The sequence below is a fragment of the Chenopodium album genome, chromosome 11, assembly GCF_948465745.1.
Source record: "Chenopodium album chromosome 11, dcCheAlbu1.1, whole genome shotgun sequence".
NCBI lineage: Eukaryota > Viridiplantae > Streptophyta > Magnoliopsida > Caryophyllales > Amaranthaceae > Chenopodium > Chenopodium album.
This window is the reverse complement of record NC_137844.1, coordinates 2,277,403-2,293,861: the sequence shown is the minus strand read 5'-3', so window position 1 is coordinate 2,293,861 and position 16,459 is coordinate 2,277,403. Positions and strand designations below refer to the sequence as shown.

At 34.4% G+C, this 16,459-nt stretch overlaps 3 protein-coding genes across 3 annotated transcripts; all 3 read right to left on the bottom strand.

The window, feature by feature from the left end:
- Positions 1–980: 980 nt before the first annotated feature.
- LOC145568057 (uncharacterized) lies at positions 981–2,405 on the bottom strand. The gene is made up of 2 exons (XM_081627497.1): positions 1,400–2,405; positions 981–1,045 (listed from the first exon to the last, which is right to left on the bottom strand). The coding sequence occupies exons 1-2, from the start codon at positions 2,403–2,405 to the stop codon at positions 981–983; spliced, it is 1,071 nt and encodes a 356-aa protein (XP_081483623.1).
- A 12-nt stretch (positions 2,406–2,417) lies between these two features.
- On the bottom strand, positions 2,418–3,839 carry LOC145568056 (uncharacterized). The gene has a single exon (XM_081627496.1). It carries the CDS (start codon positions 3,837–3,839, stop codon positions 2,418–2,420), a length of 1,422 nt encoding a protein of 473 aa, XP_081483622.1.
- A 7,996-nt stretch (positions 3,840–11,835) lies between these two features.
- Positions 11,836–16,459, bottom strand: LOC145568055 (uncharacterized). The gene is made up of 10 exons (XM_081627495.1): positions 16,282–16,459; positions 15,232–15,366; positions 14,889–15,031; positions 14,281–14,367; positions 13,534–13,659; positions 13,219–13,371; positions 12,545–12,646; positions 12,253–12,423; positions 12,063–12,142; positions 11,836–11,914 (listed from the first exon to the last, which is right to left on the bottom strand). Exons 1-10 carry the CDS (start codon positions 16,457–16,459, stop codon positions 11,836–11,838), a joined length of 1,254 nt encoding a protein of 417 aa, XP_081483621.1.

Sequence of the window (16,459 nt, the reverse complement as noted above, 5' to 3'; positions counted from 1 at the left end):
GGGTGCACATGTCTTATACACATGCCACACGCCCCCTTAAACCATCCAACACCCCAAAACTTAGCTTTGCGACTTGTCTCAATCCAGTACTTAGCTTTTTTTTAGCATATATAACAAGCACGGCTAACCTCGTTTTTCAAAATGTAAGTGTTTTTACGGAATAGGGTAGGGGGAGGGACGAATCGAAGCGACATAAGATTAAGCTTATGGTTGATGCCCAAGAATATGAATTATACTCTCTCACGTTTTCTCTTATGTGACCCCTTTAACACGAGGCCAACAACTTGTAATGTAAATTTATAAATATTGAGTTTTTAAATCATACGAAGTATATTAAATGATTCATATTAGATATTATAACTTATGTTTCAGATATTAAAATGTCAAATTTTGTTTTGTTTTGTTTTTTTTTTAACGAGATTAAAATGTCAAAATTTGCTAGCTATTGAAAATGTCAAAGGCTGATATTAGAACGCTAGATCTGATATAAAAATGTTATGTTAAAATCTAATGATGTAAACAATGGATTTACGGTGAGCCTAGTTTCACAGAATACCTTTTGGGGAAAAAATATAGAATGATACTTAGCTAACTAACTATTTTTAGAGCTAAACATAGCTAGAAAATTATAGATAGAGAAGACAAGGCGACACATGTGATGATGTGAATAGTAGTATTATTATCCATAGTCAAATCATAACATGTGTTCTTCTTCAAACCATAGTGTCAAGTCACATACACCACTATTAATGTTATATGACATCACTTTACTCATATGACATCACTTATATGAGATTATTATATTTTTATGACATTAATATTGTTAAGTCACATCATATTATGACATGACATCATTATAAAAATATAATTACGTACATAATATGACATCATTAACGAATTGATATTACTTTAAATGAAATTACTTTAAAATTAATATGACTTAAATCTAATTCATGATATTAGATATTAATCTATGTTTGTTACACAAAACCAGTGGCGGATCCAGGATTTCCGTCCTTGTGAGTCACCCTGAATAATTGATCACCTGTAAAAGAAAAAGAAAAAAAATTCGAATCCAAAAATACTAACAAAAATATATATATGACAACCACCTTCATTTCAATCATTCAATCAAACAAAAATAATCCATACTACAACCAAATAGTACCTAAATAATTCATCTTACAAACTAAAAGTACTACAAATAATATATTACAATCACATAGTACAATAAACTATTACAATTGTTCACGACGAGTTTTCATATTTTGATATCGATCAATAATGTGATCTATTTTTACATTCGAAAACAAATCACTTTCTAGAAAAGTAATCAAACAATCATTCAACATTTGATCTCCCATGCTATTACGCAATTTATCTTTCACGATCGTCATACCAGAAAACACTCTTTCAACACTTGCCGTTGCAACGGGGAGAACCAACACCAACTTCAAAAGCAAGTATACTCTACTATGAGTTTCGGACAATCCCGTCTCAACGAGCTTCTTTGACAATTCACTAAGACTCTTCAAATTCCAAAACCTTTCATCATCTCTAACGGCCACAAAGTAATTTTGAAGTGTGTGTTCAAAGTAAATCAATTCCGAGCTTGAAAATTCATTTGGATAGAATGTTGCTAGCTTGGTCAATTTCACTTTGTTAAAAGAAGAGAACCGATTAACTGGACTAAAACAAGACATACACACAAGAAGTTCTTTACTTATCTCGGGAAATCGATTTTCAAGCTCTTGTAACTGAAGATCAATGACACTAATAAACACCTCAACTCGAAAATGATGAAGATTTGACACTCCCGGACGCTTACCTCTAAACATCCTTCTCCCGGGAACAACGTATGTCGCATTCATATCTGGAACCTCAATCTCATATTTGGTTGTGAAAGACAAGATCTTTTCCATAAAGGAATCCCATCCTTCATCTCTCAACTCTTGCAAATTAGTCTTGGTTACGTTAACCATGGCCATTGCATTAACAATATCTTGATCATGTTTTTGTAAAGCCACATTCAACTCATTTGTAATTGCAAATATAGTAACCATTAAGTGAGCCACAAAAACAAAATCAAAAGTCATTAACCAACCAATAATACTTTGTGCTCTGTTAAAATCATCTGCCATAGATTTTGCTTCGGCAGCTTTAGCAATGTCATCAAGTGAGCCAAGGATTGAAGGAAATATATCAAGAACATTTACAAGTGTTTTAAAGTGGGAACCCCAACGGGTGTCACAAGGTCTTCCTAACCCCCGTTCTTGATTTAAACCCGAACCCGTTTCAAGTTCACCTAGGGATAATGCATCAACAACTGCTTGAGCTTGTTTTTCACGAAGAAATTCTTTCCTCTTTGGTGAGCAACCCACAAAATTCAAGAGAGGAGCAAGCATGTCACTAAAGAGTCAAGCACAATCAGGATTCTTTCTAGCAAGTGCAACTTGAGTTAACTGAAGTTGGTGAGCAAAGCAATGAACAAAGTATGCTTGTTTACATTCTTTCTCTATTAAGGTTCTAAGGCCATTAATTGAACCTTGCATATTACTAGCCCCATCATAACCCTGACCCCTTACTTGAGAGAAAGACAAAGAATGTTGAATTAGTAATGACTCAATAGCAGCCTTAAGGGTTAAAGAAGTTGTATCCCCAACATGCACAATACCAAGTAAACGTTCACACACTTCTCCTTTTTTATTTACATATCTCAAACAAAGAGCCATTTGTTCCTTATCAGAAATATCAGCCGACTCATCAGCAAGAATAGCAAAAAAACCACCATTAAGATCTTCAAGTATTGCTTTAGTAGTTTCTTTTGCACATGCATTTATGATGTCTTTTTGAACAACCGGAGAAGTAAGTTGACAATTACCAGGAGCATTTTTCAAACAAACTTTTGAATAATCAAGATGTAGTTCTGAAACAAGAGTCAAAAGTCTGAGAAAATTACCTCTGTTTGAAGAAGTTTCTTTTTCATCGTGAGCTCGAAAAGGCAATGCTCCAACTAAAAGCCATTGTACAGAAATAATTGATGCTTCCAATCGCTTCCTATAGTTACTCATAGATTCCTTGCTTTGTTTTGAAAATGCAGTGGTGATGCTAGACTTTTGTTTCTTGAACAGATCCATAGCTAACACGGCATTGTTGTGAGCACTCATGTGCTTACCAACATGAGCTTTAAGTATGTCTAATCTATTCCAAGATCGAAAACCATCGCTAACAAATGCATCACCTCCAAATGCATTTTCATCCTTGAATAAGTAACAAATGAAACAATAGGCAGCATCCTTTTCCACACTATATTCAAGCCAAGAACCCCAAGTTTCAAACCACTTAACACAAAATCGACGTTTTTTAGGGGCAATGAGTCTTTGAGGAAATACATGGTTTTTAGGTTGGCATGGACCTTTTTGAATGTAAGTTCTCCTCACTAAGTCTCTATCATCAGGATGGAAATCACTCATCTTTCTTCTCAATCCCGGGTCGTGAGGAAGATTGGCAAGATCATTTTCAGTTAATCTAACACCATCTCCCGAAGCATTAAGAGGACTAGAGTGTTCCACTTCATTTTGAGGGGAGTTGTGAGTGGAATTTTGAGGAGAGTTGTGAGTGGAATTTTGAGGAGAGTTGTGAGTGGAATTATGAGGTGATCTTTGAGGGGAAAATTGAGGTGAATTGTGTGTGGGAGAGGTATGTTGTTCACTAGTATGATGTGGAGTGGAAATTTGTTCATTTGGAGAAGAATTTTGTTGACTAGGAGGATGAGGATTACATTTAGCAAAGAAACTAGCGATATTCTGCATTTTATTTGGAGTACGTTTCCGCTTCATTCTGAAAATCATTTAAGCAAATAAGCAATTGCAAAAAAAAAATCAACAATTCATTTATACAATCATATATACACATTACACAATTTCAGTTCATTTGAATACACATAATACATTCAAATATCAATCAATTAAATCTGAATCAAATGACCACCTAATCAACAATTCTGCATTTCAACACCTCAAATCCATACCACAAATCCACAATGAACAACATTACAAAATTTACAACAAGCAACAAGGCCAACAACCTGTCATTTTGTCAATTTCAAATTTTCAAGAGATCAAGAATTCAAGACTATGAAATTATAATTTATACTATGAAATTATAATTTATAAATGACTGAAAATTTTAAATTATAATTAATTAAGTAATTTACACAAAAATGAACAACATATCAACAATTCAGATCAATTTAATCAATCAAATGACTAAAATTACACAAATTTATAATTAACAAAACAAATTAAAAGATGTAAATTAATAAATACCTTGCTGCTTGCCGCCTGCTTCACGCCTTCACTGCTGTGATTCGGTGAATCGGTGGTCCACTGGTCCACGGCTGACAGACGGCTCACGGAGTCACGGCTGGCGTTAGTGGAGTGGTGAGGGCGCCGTCCAGTCGGGCAGTAGGCCAAGGGATGAACGACGAATTGAAGCACGATTCGTCGATTCCACCAATGAAGTGAATGAACTGGTGGTCTGTTGTTTGAAGTTTGAACAACGAAGGAGACGAACGGATGAAGACAAGGTTGCTCCGGCGTGGTTGGCTGCTCCGGCGAAGTAGCGGCGCCGCGAGTTTGCGATTTGCCAGAGAGGGATTTAGGATTTTAGGGTTGTGAGGTTTCGTTGTTTCTTTCACGCGTTTTCCTTTTGGGCCTTTGTGCTTTCAGCCGTTTTTCTTCTTTTTTTTTTATTATTTTTTTTTATTATTTTTTTTTTTTGGCACTGCTGAGTCACGTGACCCAGCGTGCACACATGTAGGTCCGCCACTGCACAAAACGCGGGTCTATATTTAGGTCAAATGTAAACGCAAGCCAATTGCAATTGCAATTCCTAAACTAAAACTAGAGTGCATGCAATTCCTCTAAAATTTCAATTCAAAATCATTAACACCTTACATCAAGCAATTGCAATTCCTAAACTAAAACTAGAGTGCATGTAATTCCTCTAAAATTTCAATTCAAAATCATAAACATTTAACAAAAATTAGCAAAAACAAATATTAGATAATAAATTTAAAAGCAAAAATTTACTCACGAAAGATGAGCTGCTGGTATCAGATTGTTCTGGCTCTCTCCTCTTTTTCCCACTTAAGGTTTCGGTTTGCTCTCTCCTCTTTTTCCCACTTAGGGTTTCGGTTTGATGGTTTGTAGACATATTTATTGGTGTTTGTTGTGCAACAGAGGACGAGTAGAGGAGAAATGACTATACTTGTAGACTGCAAATTCGAAAATCGAGATTGAGATGACCAAACAGAAAATCGAGAAGAGGGAATCGAAATTGAGATGAAAGAGAAGAAAGAACGGTTATCAATTATGAAAGAGACAGTAGACAGTTGAGCATCTTCAAAGGAGTTATGATGTGGGTAAATGAGGTGGCATCATTTACTCTTTTTTTTCCCTTTTTTTTAAAGGAAAAATTGATTCTAATAATCTCACCTATCAATTATTATCTAATAATTTCACCTTTAGGGGTCATTTTAGGAGGCTCCACCTCGATGTGACAGCTCCTAAAATAAAGTGAAAAATGGAATATAGCTAGACCTGTCAAACGATTTATTTTGGATCGGGTCATTTTGATAATTTCCAGGTTGGCGGGTCATATTAGGGTCTTATCGAGTTAGGCATACTATGGTCCGTGATAAAAATGCATAAAATTACATCGATATCTGATATCCAAATAAATGGATATCTGATATCCAAATTTGGGGTATTTTATACCAATTTTGTTACTAATTTTGGATATTGCCTTCGGACTACCGATTATCTGATATCCTAAATCTGATATCCGACTTATTACGGATTTCGAATATTCAAAATTAAGAGCTCGGTTGTGGGCTATGTGAAATCGTTAATAATAAAATAATTGATAATTCTAGGCATCCTTATAATTTCATTCTCACCACAACAACCACTCATGTTAACCACCCCAGACTTCAAATTATTTTTACTTTATGTCAAATCGTTGTAGTTAATACGATATGGACTAATACCTGGAAAATGGGTTAAAATCGATCGATCGGGTCAATAGCAGGTCGGTCAATATTATTAATGGAATTTTGGTGCGGACGCAGAAGACACAAGCAACAACAAGCCAGCTGAAAGTGGTTAATCTCCACGTAGACCTGCACCACTTCCTCCACCTTCACACATCTTCTTTCCATCTTCCTCTTTTCTTCCTTCATCATCTGTAAACGAAAATCAACCCCTATCAGACGGCGGTACTTGATGACCCCTACTGGGTGAGCGCGGGTATTGATTTGTGTGTGGGAGGGAGTCAGATCTGAGCAGAAACATTAAACAATGAGGAAAACATAGATTTGTGTGTACGGGGGAAGTTCCCTGAAAGGGTGACTGAGGGCGACCGTCGGACGGTGGGACTTGGTGAGCCCTTTTGGGTTAGCGCGGGTACTCGTTGAAAGATGGTGACTCGGATGGGATTGAGCCCTTTTGGGTTAGCGCGGGTACTCGTTGAAAGATGGTGACTCGGATGGGGCAAATGTCGGATGGTGGTACTTGGTGAGCCCTTTCGGAAAGTGTGATTGAGGGAAAACGTCGGTCGACTGTTCTAGTCGGGCAAATGTCAGACAGCGGTACTTGGTGACCCCTACTAGGTGAGCGCGGGTATTGGTTGAAAGACACACTACTACATAAAAAAGCTAAGGCAACGCTCTATGGCAACGGGTTTTGGCAACGGTTAGGTCTATGGCAACGGTTTTTGGCATCGGTTCGAATAAAATTTGAGTTTTTAACGTCAAATATATCATTTTGGTAAACCGTGAAAAAAAATCTAAAATTCAATATGGTGCAAGTAACTACAAATACGTATTTTATTAGTACGAAATAAGCAAAAGAAAAAATATAATAAAAAGTACCAATAATCAAATATTATATAGTACTTCACAAATCATTAGTTCGTCATCAGTAATTCAAATATTGAACGTTCATAATCAAAAACTCAACTAAAATCAGAAATTCAAGTATTCAACCCAATTATAAATTAAAATCATATTGACAATAAATTTACAATAAAGACACAAATATCAGCGGCATAACAAGGTGCAGTACAACGCCATCCTCAACCAGCTTCATGAATAACGTTGTCGGCGTCCTAGGCAAAACAAGGTGCAGTGTTATGGATATGAATAATATAAAAAAAAATGAGGAAATCGAAATAGAACATTACAGGGGGGGTATATTACCCTTAATCATGTTACCTCAAAATAAATTAGTATCTATGTTCATCTATATTACCCTTATTCGGCTTCGGCGTCGGCGTCAAAGGCAAAACAAGGTGCAGTGTTATGGATATGAACAATATAAAAAAAATGAGGAAATCGAAACTTTAACTAACTGAGCTATGCGCACACCCTCATCATCAGGTGATTCTATTATAATTGTTGATGAAACACAAACTCACATTGGATTTCACTTTACAAGTTAGTGTTCAATCAATCCCCCAAAGAATTCCAATAAAACGAACTTCAAACTATAATCATATTCCAAGAGATCAAGTATAAATCACAGCATACCATTGTCATTGAAATTTCATTATATCTAAACCTTGTTTCTTTAAAACTCCCACATTTTTTGTACCCATGTTTTGCTTGATAATAAATTTGGTGCTTGCATGTCTTTTTTGCCACGAGATTGACCCAACTGAATTCCTATGCTACATACTTATGATTGATAGTGTAGATTTACCTTGATAATGGTTGATTGTTAGATGAGTTTACTACTCAAAGACAAAAGCAAAAGAAAAGTGAAATGAAAGCCAACACATGAAAAGTGGCTCTATACTCCCCCTAAGGACACGTGCTGGTACTGGAGGAAGCTGTGTGAGCTGAAGGATTTATTCTTGCATCTTGGTTTGAAGCAAAAGCATAGGTTTGCCCTGTGTCCAAGGTAATATGGGAAGGTATCATGAATTGGCTTAATGTGAAATACCACTGCTTGCAGGTTTATCAGTTGTGTAAACAACTTGATAAAAGGTATCGAATTTCTCAATTCCAATTTGGAGTAATCGGTGCAGCTATTCAAGCTACTGTGTATGCTATTTGGAAAGCTCGAAACAACCTTCTATGGAATGGAGCTCAATGTGATACTACTGTCATTATTAGTCAAATTAAAGATGTTGTTAGATTGAGGATTAATATCATTCTCCCTAGGAAAATTTCTAGAAAAGATAGCAGGTGGTTTGTCACCTTGTTGTAAGTTTGTTTTTGTTGAGCTGTTGCTTGTATGGTTCTAAACTGTATGCTGGTGTTTGAGCTTAATAATATCTCCTGATTTATTGATCAAAAAAAAAAAAGCCAACACGTGTACTAAGTTCACTTCACTCAAGAGATCCAATCGTGGCAGCTCAATACCACAACAGCATAGCAGAGGCAATAGAGGGCCAGTACAGTCCTCAACCAACCAGAGCAAGACTAAGCACACCCAACCAAATAAAACACCGTATATTTCACACACAAAATCAGACAATCATAAACAAAAATCAATATTGACCCTAACGAGGACCCTAATGATGATTTATAATCTATAAACGAAACAAAAATCATACCACATCTGTCGATTCAAGTACTCTGCCTAGTTGCGTCAACTTCCTCCCTAAGTTGTGATGCTCCATGGAATAGTGGTTTGCTCCGATCTTTTTGGACAACTTATTCACCATAAAAGCCAAAGTATAGGGCGCCACTTGAAGCTCAAGCTCAATTCCAAAAATGTCCGAGATGTTGAAACGGCAAAAGAAAAACACTTAAGGGGGAAAAAAAAAGTTAGTTAAAGACTAAACAAAAAAAGATGAGCAAAAGAAAAAAAAAGAAAAAAAAACTTGCTTACCAGAACTAGCCACATAAAACCTACAGTCGCTTTCCCCTTTTTGTATCGTCTCAAACCCTCGTACAAGACTGATAAAAATACTGCACCCCACGCATATGAATCCATCTCGTCCAATTTTTCAACAAACTGGACATAAGAAGTCGCAATAGGTCCACTCGAATCGGGAACGATCATGCAATTAAGAATAAAAAACAGTATTGGCTTCATCCGCTGATCAGTAGTCCTAGCCGTATCACAACAAATCGCCTTGAGTTGTGGTATAGTTAGAGCTTTTCTCTCCACGCGCTCACCAAATACCCTAGAGAAGGCACCAAAATCCTTGCTCTTCTCCGGGACAACTGGTTTGCCCCTAATGGGCAAACCGGTCAAGTACAGAACATCTTCAAGGGTGATGTTCAAGCACTGACCATCACATACTCTGAAACAGAAAATCCCATTTTGCTCTACATCCTGGTAATAAGTCATAAGCTTGTCAAATAAGCTCGTAGGGAAGTCAAGTTGCTCGGGCAAATCATAGACTTTAAACAACCGCAACAGGGAGCTTCCCTCTCCATTAGAATTAATCATCCGATTGATTTCATCTTTCATATCAAGGTCCAAGTCCAACCAAAGACCGCTCATGGTATTCAGCTTTGAACACCCTTTACACCCTTTTGTCATGGTTTGCTCAGAGAACTGAACAAACAAATTTTCAAAATATTCAAAATCAAGCAATATTCAAAATATTCAAAATCACATCAAAAAATATTCAAAATATTCAAAGAAAGAGAAAAGGGATGTTATAACAGTATGCAATTAATATCAAGAGAAAACAGAAGAAGAGATTGGCACAAAAACAAAGTGATTACTCAAAAATCAAAATTATGTACAATACATGAATTCTATGCAAATGCTATTGCAGAAGTACAATTCTGTTTGTACCAAGTTAAATTTCTCAGTTGTTGTTGTTATAGAAAAAAAATATTTCTTGATCCTAGAACAAAATAAAAACAAGACAACATAATCACACAATTACATAATCACACTATAGTAGATTCTTATATTAATAAAAAAGTATGTTGTCTTATATTAGTTATTAATGTATCATATTTATAAAGGGTATTTCATATTTATAAGACAGTATACCTTAATTTTAAGTATATTATAATGGAATATACATTACACATTAGAGGTATATTGTCTTATACTATTTGTTCTCTAATTTGTTTGAAAAGCTATGTTTCATGTTATTTGTTTCATTTAATTGGTTTTACGATTTCAATGCACGTACATATATTAGGTTTTGTATTGATAATAAGGATGGAATTGGAATATATTAAGGAATATTAGGTTATATGATAACATTTAAAAATTGTAGAAAAATATGTAGCTACAATGTTGGTGTATCTACATTGAAGAAAATGTTAGTTGGTTATGTTCTAATGTTGCATAGGATAGCTTTCGTAAATATGTAGCATATAAAAGAGTCACATCATAGTTTTAATTTGAAGGCACTTACTCTGACCCATGTTTTAGTGAGGGTTTTATCACTTTTCAATTGTACAATTAATGAAGAGCGTACTTTAATTTTTATTCTTTAGTATTAGAGTTTAAAGTTTTTTTTTTATCTTCCACGACAAGATTTAATTTTTTATCATACATTTTTAAAGTTCTTGGAAAATGAAATAACCGAGGATCACATCAAATCCTACGCAAATCCTATTGCCATGACCTTGATCAGTGTTCTACTTTCAAATGTATACTAACAAAACCAAAACATATATTCTAACTCATCTTTTAAGATATGTATTCATTCCCCTATTCTAATAACCATTATGATGTTTGGAACTCATTATTCTTGGAATTATACACTTTATGATCCATCATCACTTAAGATTTTTTTTATATATATAAAAATAATGTGCCACAGCCCTTATACTCCGATAACATAAACTTGCATGAGTCTGGTTCAATCATGCATGACTTAAAATGTAGATTCGTTCATAGATGATGGTGTGATACGAGGGTTAACCCTTGCTTTAGACATAATTGTCACATAATATCAGTGGCGGATCTAGGGGGGTACATAGAGTTACAACTGTACCCCCATTCCAAAAAAAAAAAAAAAAAAAAAAAAAAAAAAAACTGTGAAGAATAGAGACCGCCTTTATGTAATAGGCGGTCTCTTAGGTACTGTTATGCAGTATGCCGCAACACCCAATCAGCCGGCCTTTTATGTTAAATTGAAAGAGACTGCCTATGTAAAAATTTGGTCTCTTAGGTTATTTTTTTTAATACCCTCCACGCTAGAAGCCCAAAAGTTTCAGAATAGTACTTTTTGATCAAAGAGAGCCACTGTTACAATAACAGGTCTCTTAAGTGATATTGTTTATTTTTCCCACACAAGATTTGCCCGTTTTTATCAAAGAGACCTACTTTTACAAATAATAGTTCTCTTAGATAAAAAAAATTTCCTCACATACATCTATAATTCTTAATTTTAAGCCTTATTGTCGGAAGATAGGGTGTATCCGTGTATAGTACTCACAAATATTAATACAATAGTGAAATGATTTATTAACTCAAAATTTAGTTAGGAAAAAATTATTACGCTCCACATATTATTTTTTATTTTGTAATTTGTCTTTTATTAAACGTAATTTCGTACCCCCATTCCTCAAATCCTGGATCCGCCACTGCATAATATCATGTAAAACCTCAAAATATTATCAATGTCACAATGTCATAAATATTAAGTTCAACTTCACCAGCACAAAATGATGTGCCACTGCTCTTTTCTAATCCAATTAGAAAAGAAAAAAAAAATAGTCCACTGGAAACAACCAGCAGTTTAAAGACCTTGCTAAATTTTCCTCATCGGAGGCTTTTGCAAGTACACCAATCAACACGAAAGTGTGTGCTACATTATTCGATTTTTCTATTTCGATCACCACAACTAGAACAATCTAAGATCATAATCAGCAACGGGCTGGCAACGATCATGAATCGGCATTGCTTCTTCCAATAAAACCTCCCTGCCAAATATTACAATGGAGGACAAGTATCAATATAGTGCTTGCGGAATAAATGAAGATTATTTCCAATTACAACCGTAATCAAATATTTATATAAAAAAAAAAAAAAAAAAAAACTCGCATAATTTTCATTATTGTTTGAAATTACCTGTAAGCGTCCTCAAGCTTCTTATTCTCAGGGCAAAACTTCATAGCAGTCTTAAAAGCTTCCTTTGCCTTATCATAGTCCTGCACCAATACAAATATAACACAATTGAATTGTACTAGTTTAGATACTAGTCAAAAATTGAAAAATTATCCAAAAAAATTCGATATTATAACATCAATCATATACAGACCTGCAACATTCTGTGAGCTTCTCCACTCCGGTAATGTCCCATCCAAAATTCTGATTCCAGCTTTATACACTCCTCTGCATCACTGAGTGCACGCTTTCCATCGTTGAGGCGCATCCAACACAGGCTCCTCTCGACATACACGCTTGGTTCCAATGGAAACGTCATGATAGCCTGTATTCATAAACAATTAGTCAATTAGTGTTAAGAATGAATAACAAGCAAATTTATTAATGACTGCCTATAATTGATAATACTATGTGACAGTTCAGTTTTTCTTTTTAATTTATTTTACCTCTGTGAACCAGTAAATTGCAGACAGATAATCATTTGCTTCGAAGGCTTGTGTTCCTCTATCTCTAGCTCCAAGAAACTTCGATTCAACTTTGGATAAACGCTGCAAGGCATGTAATTAAGCATTAAATGGAATCGCAAGAGCTGCAAGTAATATACTAGAGATCGACGAACTAGTTAATAATAAGACTCGGTCATGTACTCCTATGTTAAAACAATTTGAAGGATAGAACAAGAGGGACCGCATATTTTTTCTATGCACGTGACTTAATGTAACTTTCCTAATAGTTTATTAGTGCCCCTTTACAAAACAACAAAAATAACACGATAAAACTATTGAGATACTAGGAAATAAAAGACCAATTGATTTAGGTTGTTTAATGAAATCAACCTGTAAGAAGTTTGTGAACAAGTGTTTGTAAAAACCAAGAGAATATACTCTAAAAAATTCTCTCAAAAAAAGCAAATTAATTATTGTTTTATTCTTGATCATCTTACATTCACATCAGGAGAACCAAATCTATTTATACAGAATAAGGGATGTACATAAAAGTGTACGTGTCCCTCAAGAGGCATATCTTTTCACTCAAAAGACATCAACGTAACTTAATTAGAAAGTGGCACTATATAAATTGCATAATGAACTTAAAATCAGTCATTAGCCTAAAACATTACCTTTTCTATAGCTTCCTTAGAGTTGGTATACTCGAGTATTCCTTGACAGCTCCAATTCGGAATATGAGGAATTCGAGCAGTAGCATTGAAGAGGATGTTTATAAGCGCAACTTTACCTGCCTTAGCCGCGAGTTCTATTGGTGTGAAATCATACTAAGGAAATCACAGGAAAATGTCATTATACATATACATGATGTATCCCAATCATATAGAATCAAGACATAAAAAACATAAAAGACAACCGCAATCAGGAGTACAAGTTTAAGACTAAAACTCTAACAAAAACATGTGAATGTAATGTTATCTTCCACTTACAAAATCGATAGCATTAGCATTAGCTCCAGCCTTAAGCAAGCATTTGATAATCTCAGCATCGTCTACTAGAACAGCCATAGTCAAAGGGCTTTCTCCTTGTAAACTAAGATTTGGGTCAGCTCCACCCTGCACCAAGCATACCAAGAGTACCACCAATGAATAAATAAATGACATAGCTTAAATTAAAGATATGACATGATTAAAGAAGAATACTTCATCTTCCAATCCATCGGGAATTAATTGTCATGTACAATCTCGACCAATTTAAATTAAAGATATGACATGATTTTATACATATATAGGCGGTACATTCCTATGCATGATAGGTGCATTCCTAAATTCTAATTATATTCCTTCATCATTATCACATAATTGAAGTGAGGTGTGTAGAAAATTCAATCAGATACCATTAACGCTTGTTTATTAAACAAAATCAAATAGTATTAAGACATCCTAAATTAGTAGACGTGACTATTCAATCCAAGTAAATGAAGTACTGCATGCAAAATGATAATATAAATATAGTTACCAAACACAAATGATTCACAAACAATTAAAAAAGTGAATTGAAGAAAAATAAGTCACAACTAGCCTTTAAGAAGACAAAGTGGTTTATTAGTATCAAAGTTTTCTCACAATATATAGCATGATATCTTCTCTACAAAAATAAGAATACACAACCACCAAACATAATAACAAAAACTATGTATACAATAAGAATCTTCATAATAAGGCAAATAATTATACCTTGAGGAGTAGCCTTACGCAATCAACAGATTTTCTTGCAATGGCCATTACCAATGGAGGGTGTACGGGATGAATAGTCGAATTTAGCTGCATCAAAGAAGAAGATGGTTAACTTCATTATTGCAAAGAGAGAAGGTGCAATCACATAAATGTGCATAATTTACAAGATATTTTCATATCTCTAACAAACATACATGTATATTAACTAAGGGTCATAAAGCCAAGCTTCATACCTAAAGATGATCATCAGAAGATAAAACATTTATAATAAGGCCAAAATGAAGCCATTTAATTATTGAATTTCAATAGAATAAACAAACATAGTGTTTCATATATAAGATAATAATAAGAGACTTTAAAAGTGCAGAAATCAACATATAGTCAACCTTGAATAAGCTCTAATGTTATGACATGGGTAAGGACACTTGATTCATTATTTCGCCCAAAACATATGGAATTTGTCATCAGTTAGCCGAGTTTGACACTTGGACACATACCAGTATACCACTATCACAATAGTACTATACATATTGCAAATCAACTATATATAAATACACGGAAACATCTCAATCAGATACAAAAATTAAAGTGTTAGGGTTGTCACATACATTAGCCTTGTTATCAAGCAAAAACTTAACACCCTCTTTCACGCCATATTCCGCAGCAAATCGCAATGGTGTGCCTTTTATAAGCGATGGTGCATCAACTTTAGCACCTTTTGATACCAACAATTTCATCTGGTCTTTTTTTCCTGCCACATTAAAGCCAAGAGTAAAGTATAGGAAAAGAATATTGCATGTATAGCTTGACAATGCAAAAAATCCGTAAGCCTTGTTCACACAAGACCAACTACTGACTGAAAATTGAACTAGTAATGTGACAATCAAATGTAAAAGAACGAATATAATGTAGTAGAATTTAAGACTATATAGCTCGACAAGTTTTAGAAACCTTTTACGGCAGCAAAGTATAATGGAGTCAATCCAGCATCGCTTGCCAAATTAGGATTTGCTCCTTGATTGAGCAGAAAAGAAGAAGCCATATAATTATGACCTTCTGCAATTGCATAATGCAAAGGAGTGTGACCTGTAAAATAGCCAAAAATCAAAAATTAATCAATCTAATATGACATGGTATAGTAGGTTATTCTAATAGTTCATACATATCATATTATGCCACTAAACAATTGTAGAATCTCCAAGTTTATTGCATGAAATAATGACTTCTTGATGAATCAAGTGTAGCAACTTAGATAGGCAATATTGTACACACAATTTCATAATTCGCATAATATTAAAGAGATCAAATATACTCTTATACACACAATTTAAGAGATCGAATATTATTATTGGTTGTCAAAGAAGTCGAGAAATCAAAGATACTCTTATACATACAATTTCATAATTTGCGTAATATCTTTGTAAATTCATTACTACTTACACATACCACCTCCTAAATAATTCGTTATTGTTAATTGTACTTTATTTATTCGTTTTGTCTAGTTTACCCTTTAAATACTATCCTCATTCCAAACGTGCAAGGAATGGATGAAGCCCTTAATACGACAACAACAATGTCTTAGTCTTAAAATAATTTGGGGTATAAGAAACCGTAAGAAAGAGACATAACAAGATTGCCTTTGAAAGATTAATAGCAAAAATAAAATGGTAATCGGTTCAAGGACATAATGTAAGGTGACTATTGAAATATAAACACCACTATATAAATAATGGGGCATAATTTTGTTAAGATTTGATCTAATCTAATCTAGTTTGAAAATTTTTACGGTCCAATCTAATTAAATTATTATATTTATATTTATAATTATAATTATATTCGATCAAATGTGGTACGATCTAGATCTTTCTCGCTTGATCTATTCAAAACAAGGGATACTGAAGGACCATTACTGACATCCAATTGATCATATATAATTCACAACTCATCACAAGCCCTAAAAATGATTTAATAAATATAAATAATGAGAAATATCATATATACCCTTAAGATCTGTGATATTAACATCAAATTTGACCGTCTTGAGGAAAAACTTGCAGAGAGGGGTATCACCCCCGGCAGCAGCAATATGTAGGACGCTACGCCCTTTCTCATCTTTTGCTCTCAACATTTCGTTTGCTCGCAACAATTGTTTTGCCTCCTGTTTACCATACCTATCCAT

Coding starts and splice junctions, on each gene's coding strand:
- LOC145568057 (XM_081627497.1), bottom strand. CDS start 2,405: ATGCTTGCTCCTCTCTTGAATTTTGTGGGTTGCTCACCAAAGAGGAAA. Junction 1,046..1,399: donor TGTTGAAAGAGTGTTTTCTG/GTATGACGATCG, acceptor TTTCTTTTACAG/GTGATCAATTATTCAGGGTG.
- LOC145568056 (XM_081627496.1), bottom strand. CDS start 3,839: ATGAAGCGGAAACGTACTCCAAATAAAATGCAGAATATCGCTAGTTTC.
- LOC145568055 (XM_081627495.1), bottom strand. CDS start 16,459: ATGGATAGGTATGGTAAACAGGAGGCAAAACAATTGTTGCGAGCAAAC. Junction 15,032..15,231: donor ATACTTTGCTGCCGTAAAAG/GTTTCTAAAACT, acceptor TTAATGTGGCAG/GAAAAAAAGACCAGATGAAA. Junction 13,660..14,280: donor GCGTAAGGCTACTCCTCAAG/GTATAATTATTT, acceptor TGCTTGGTGCAG/GGTGGAGCTGACCCAAATCT.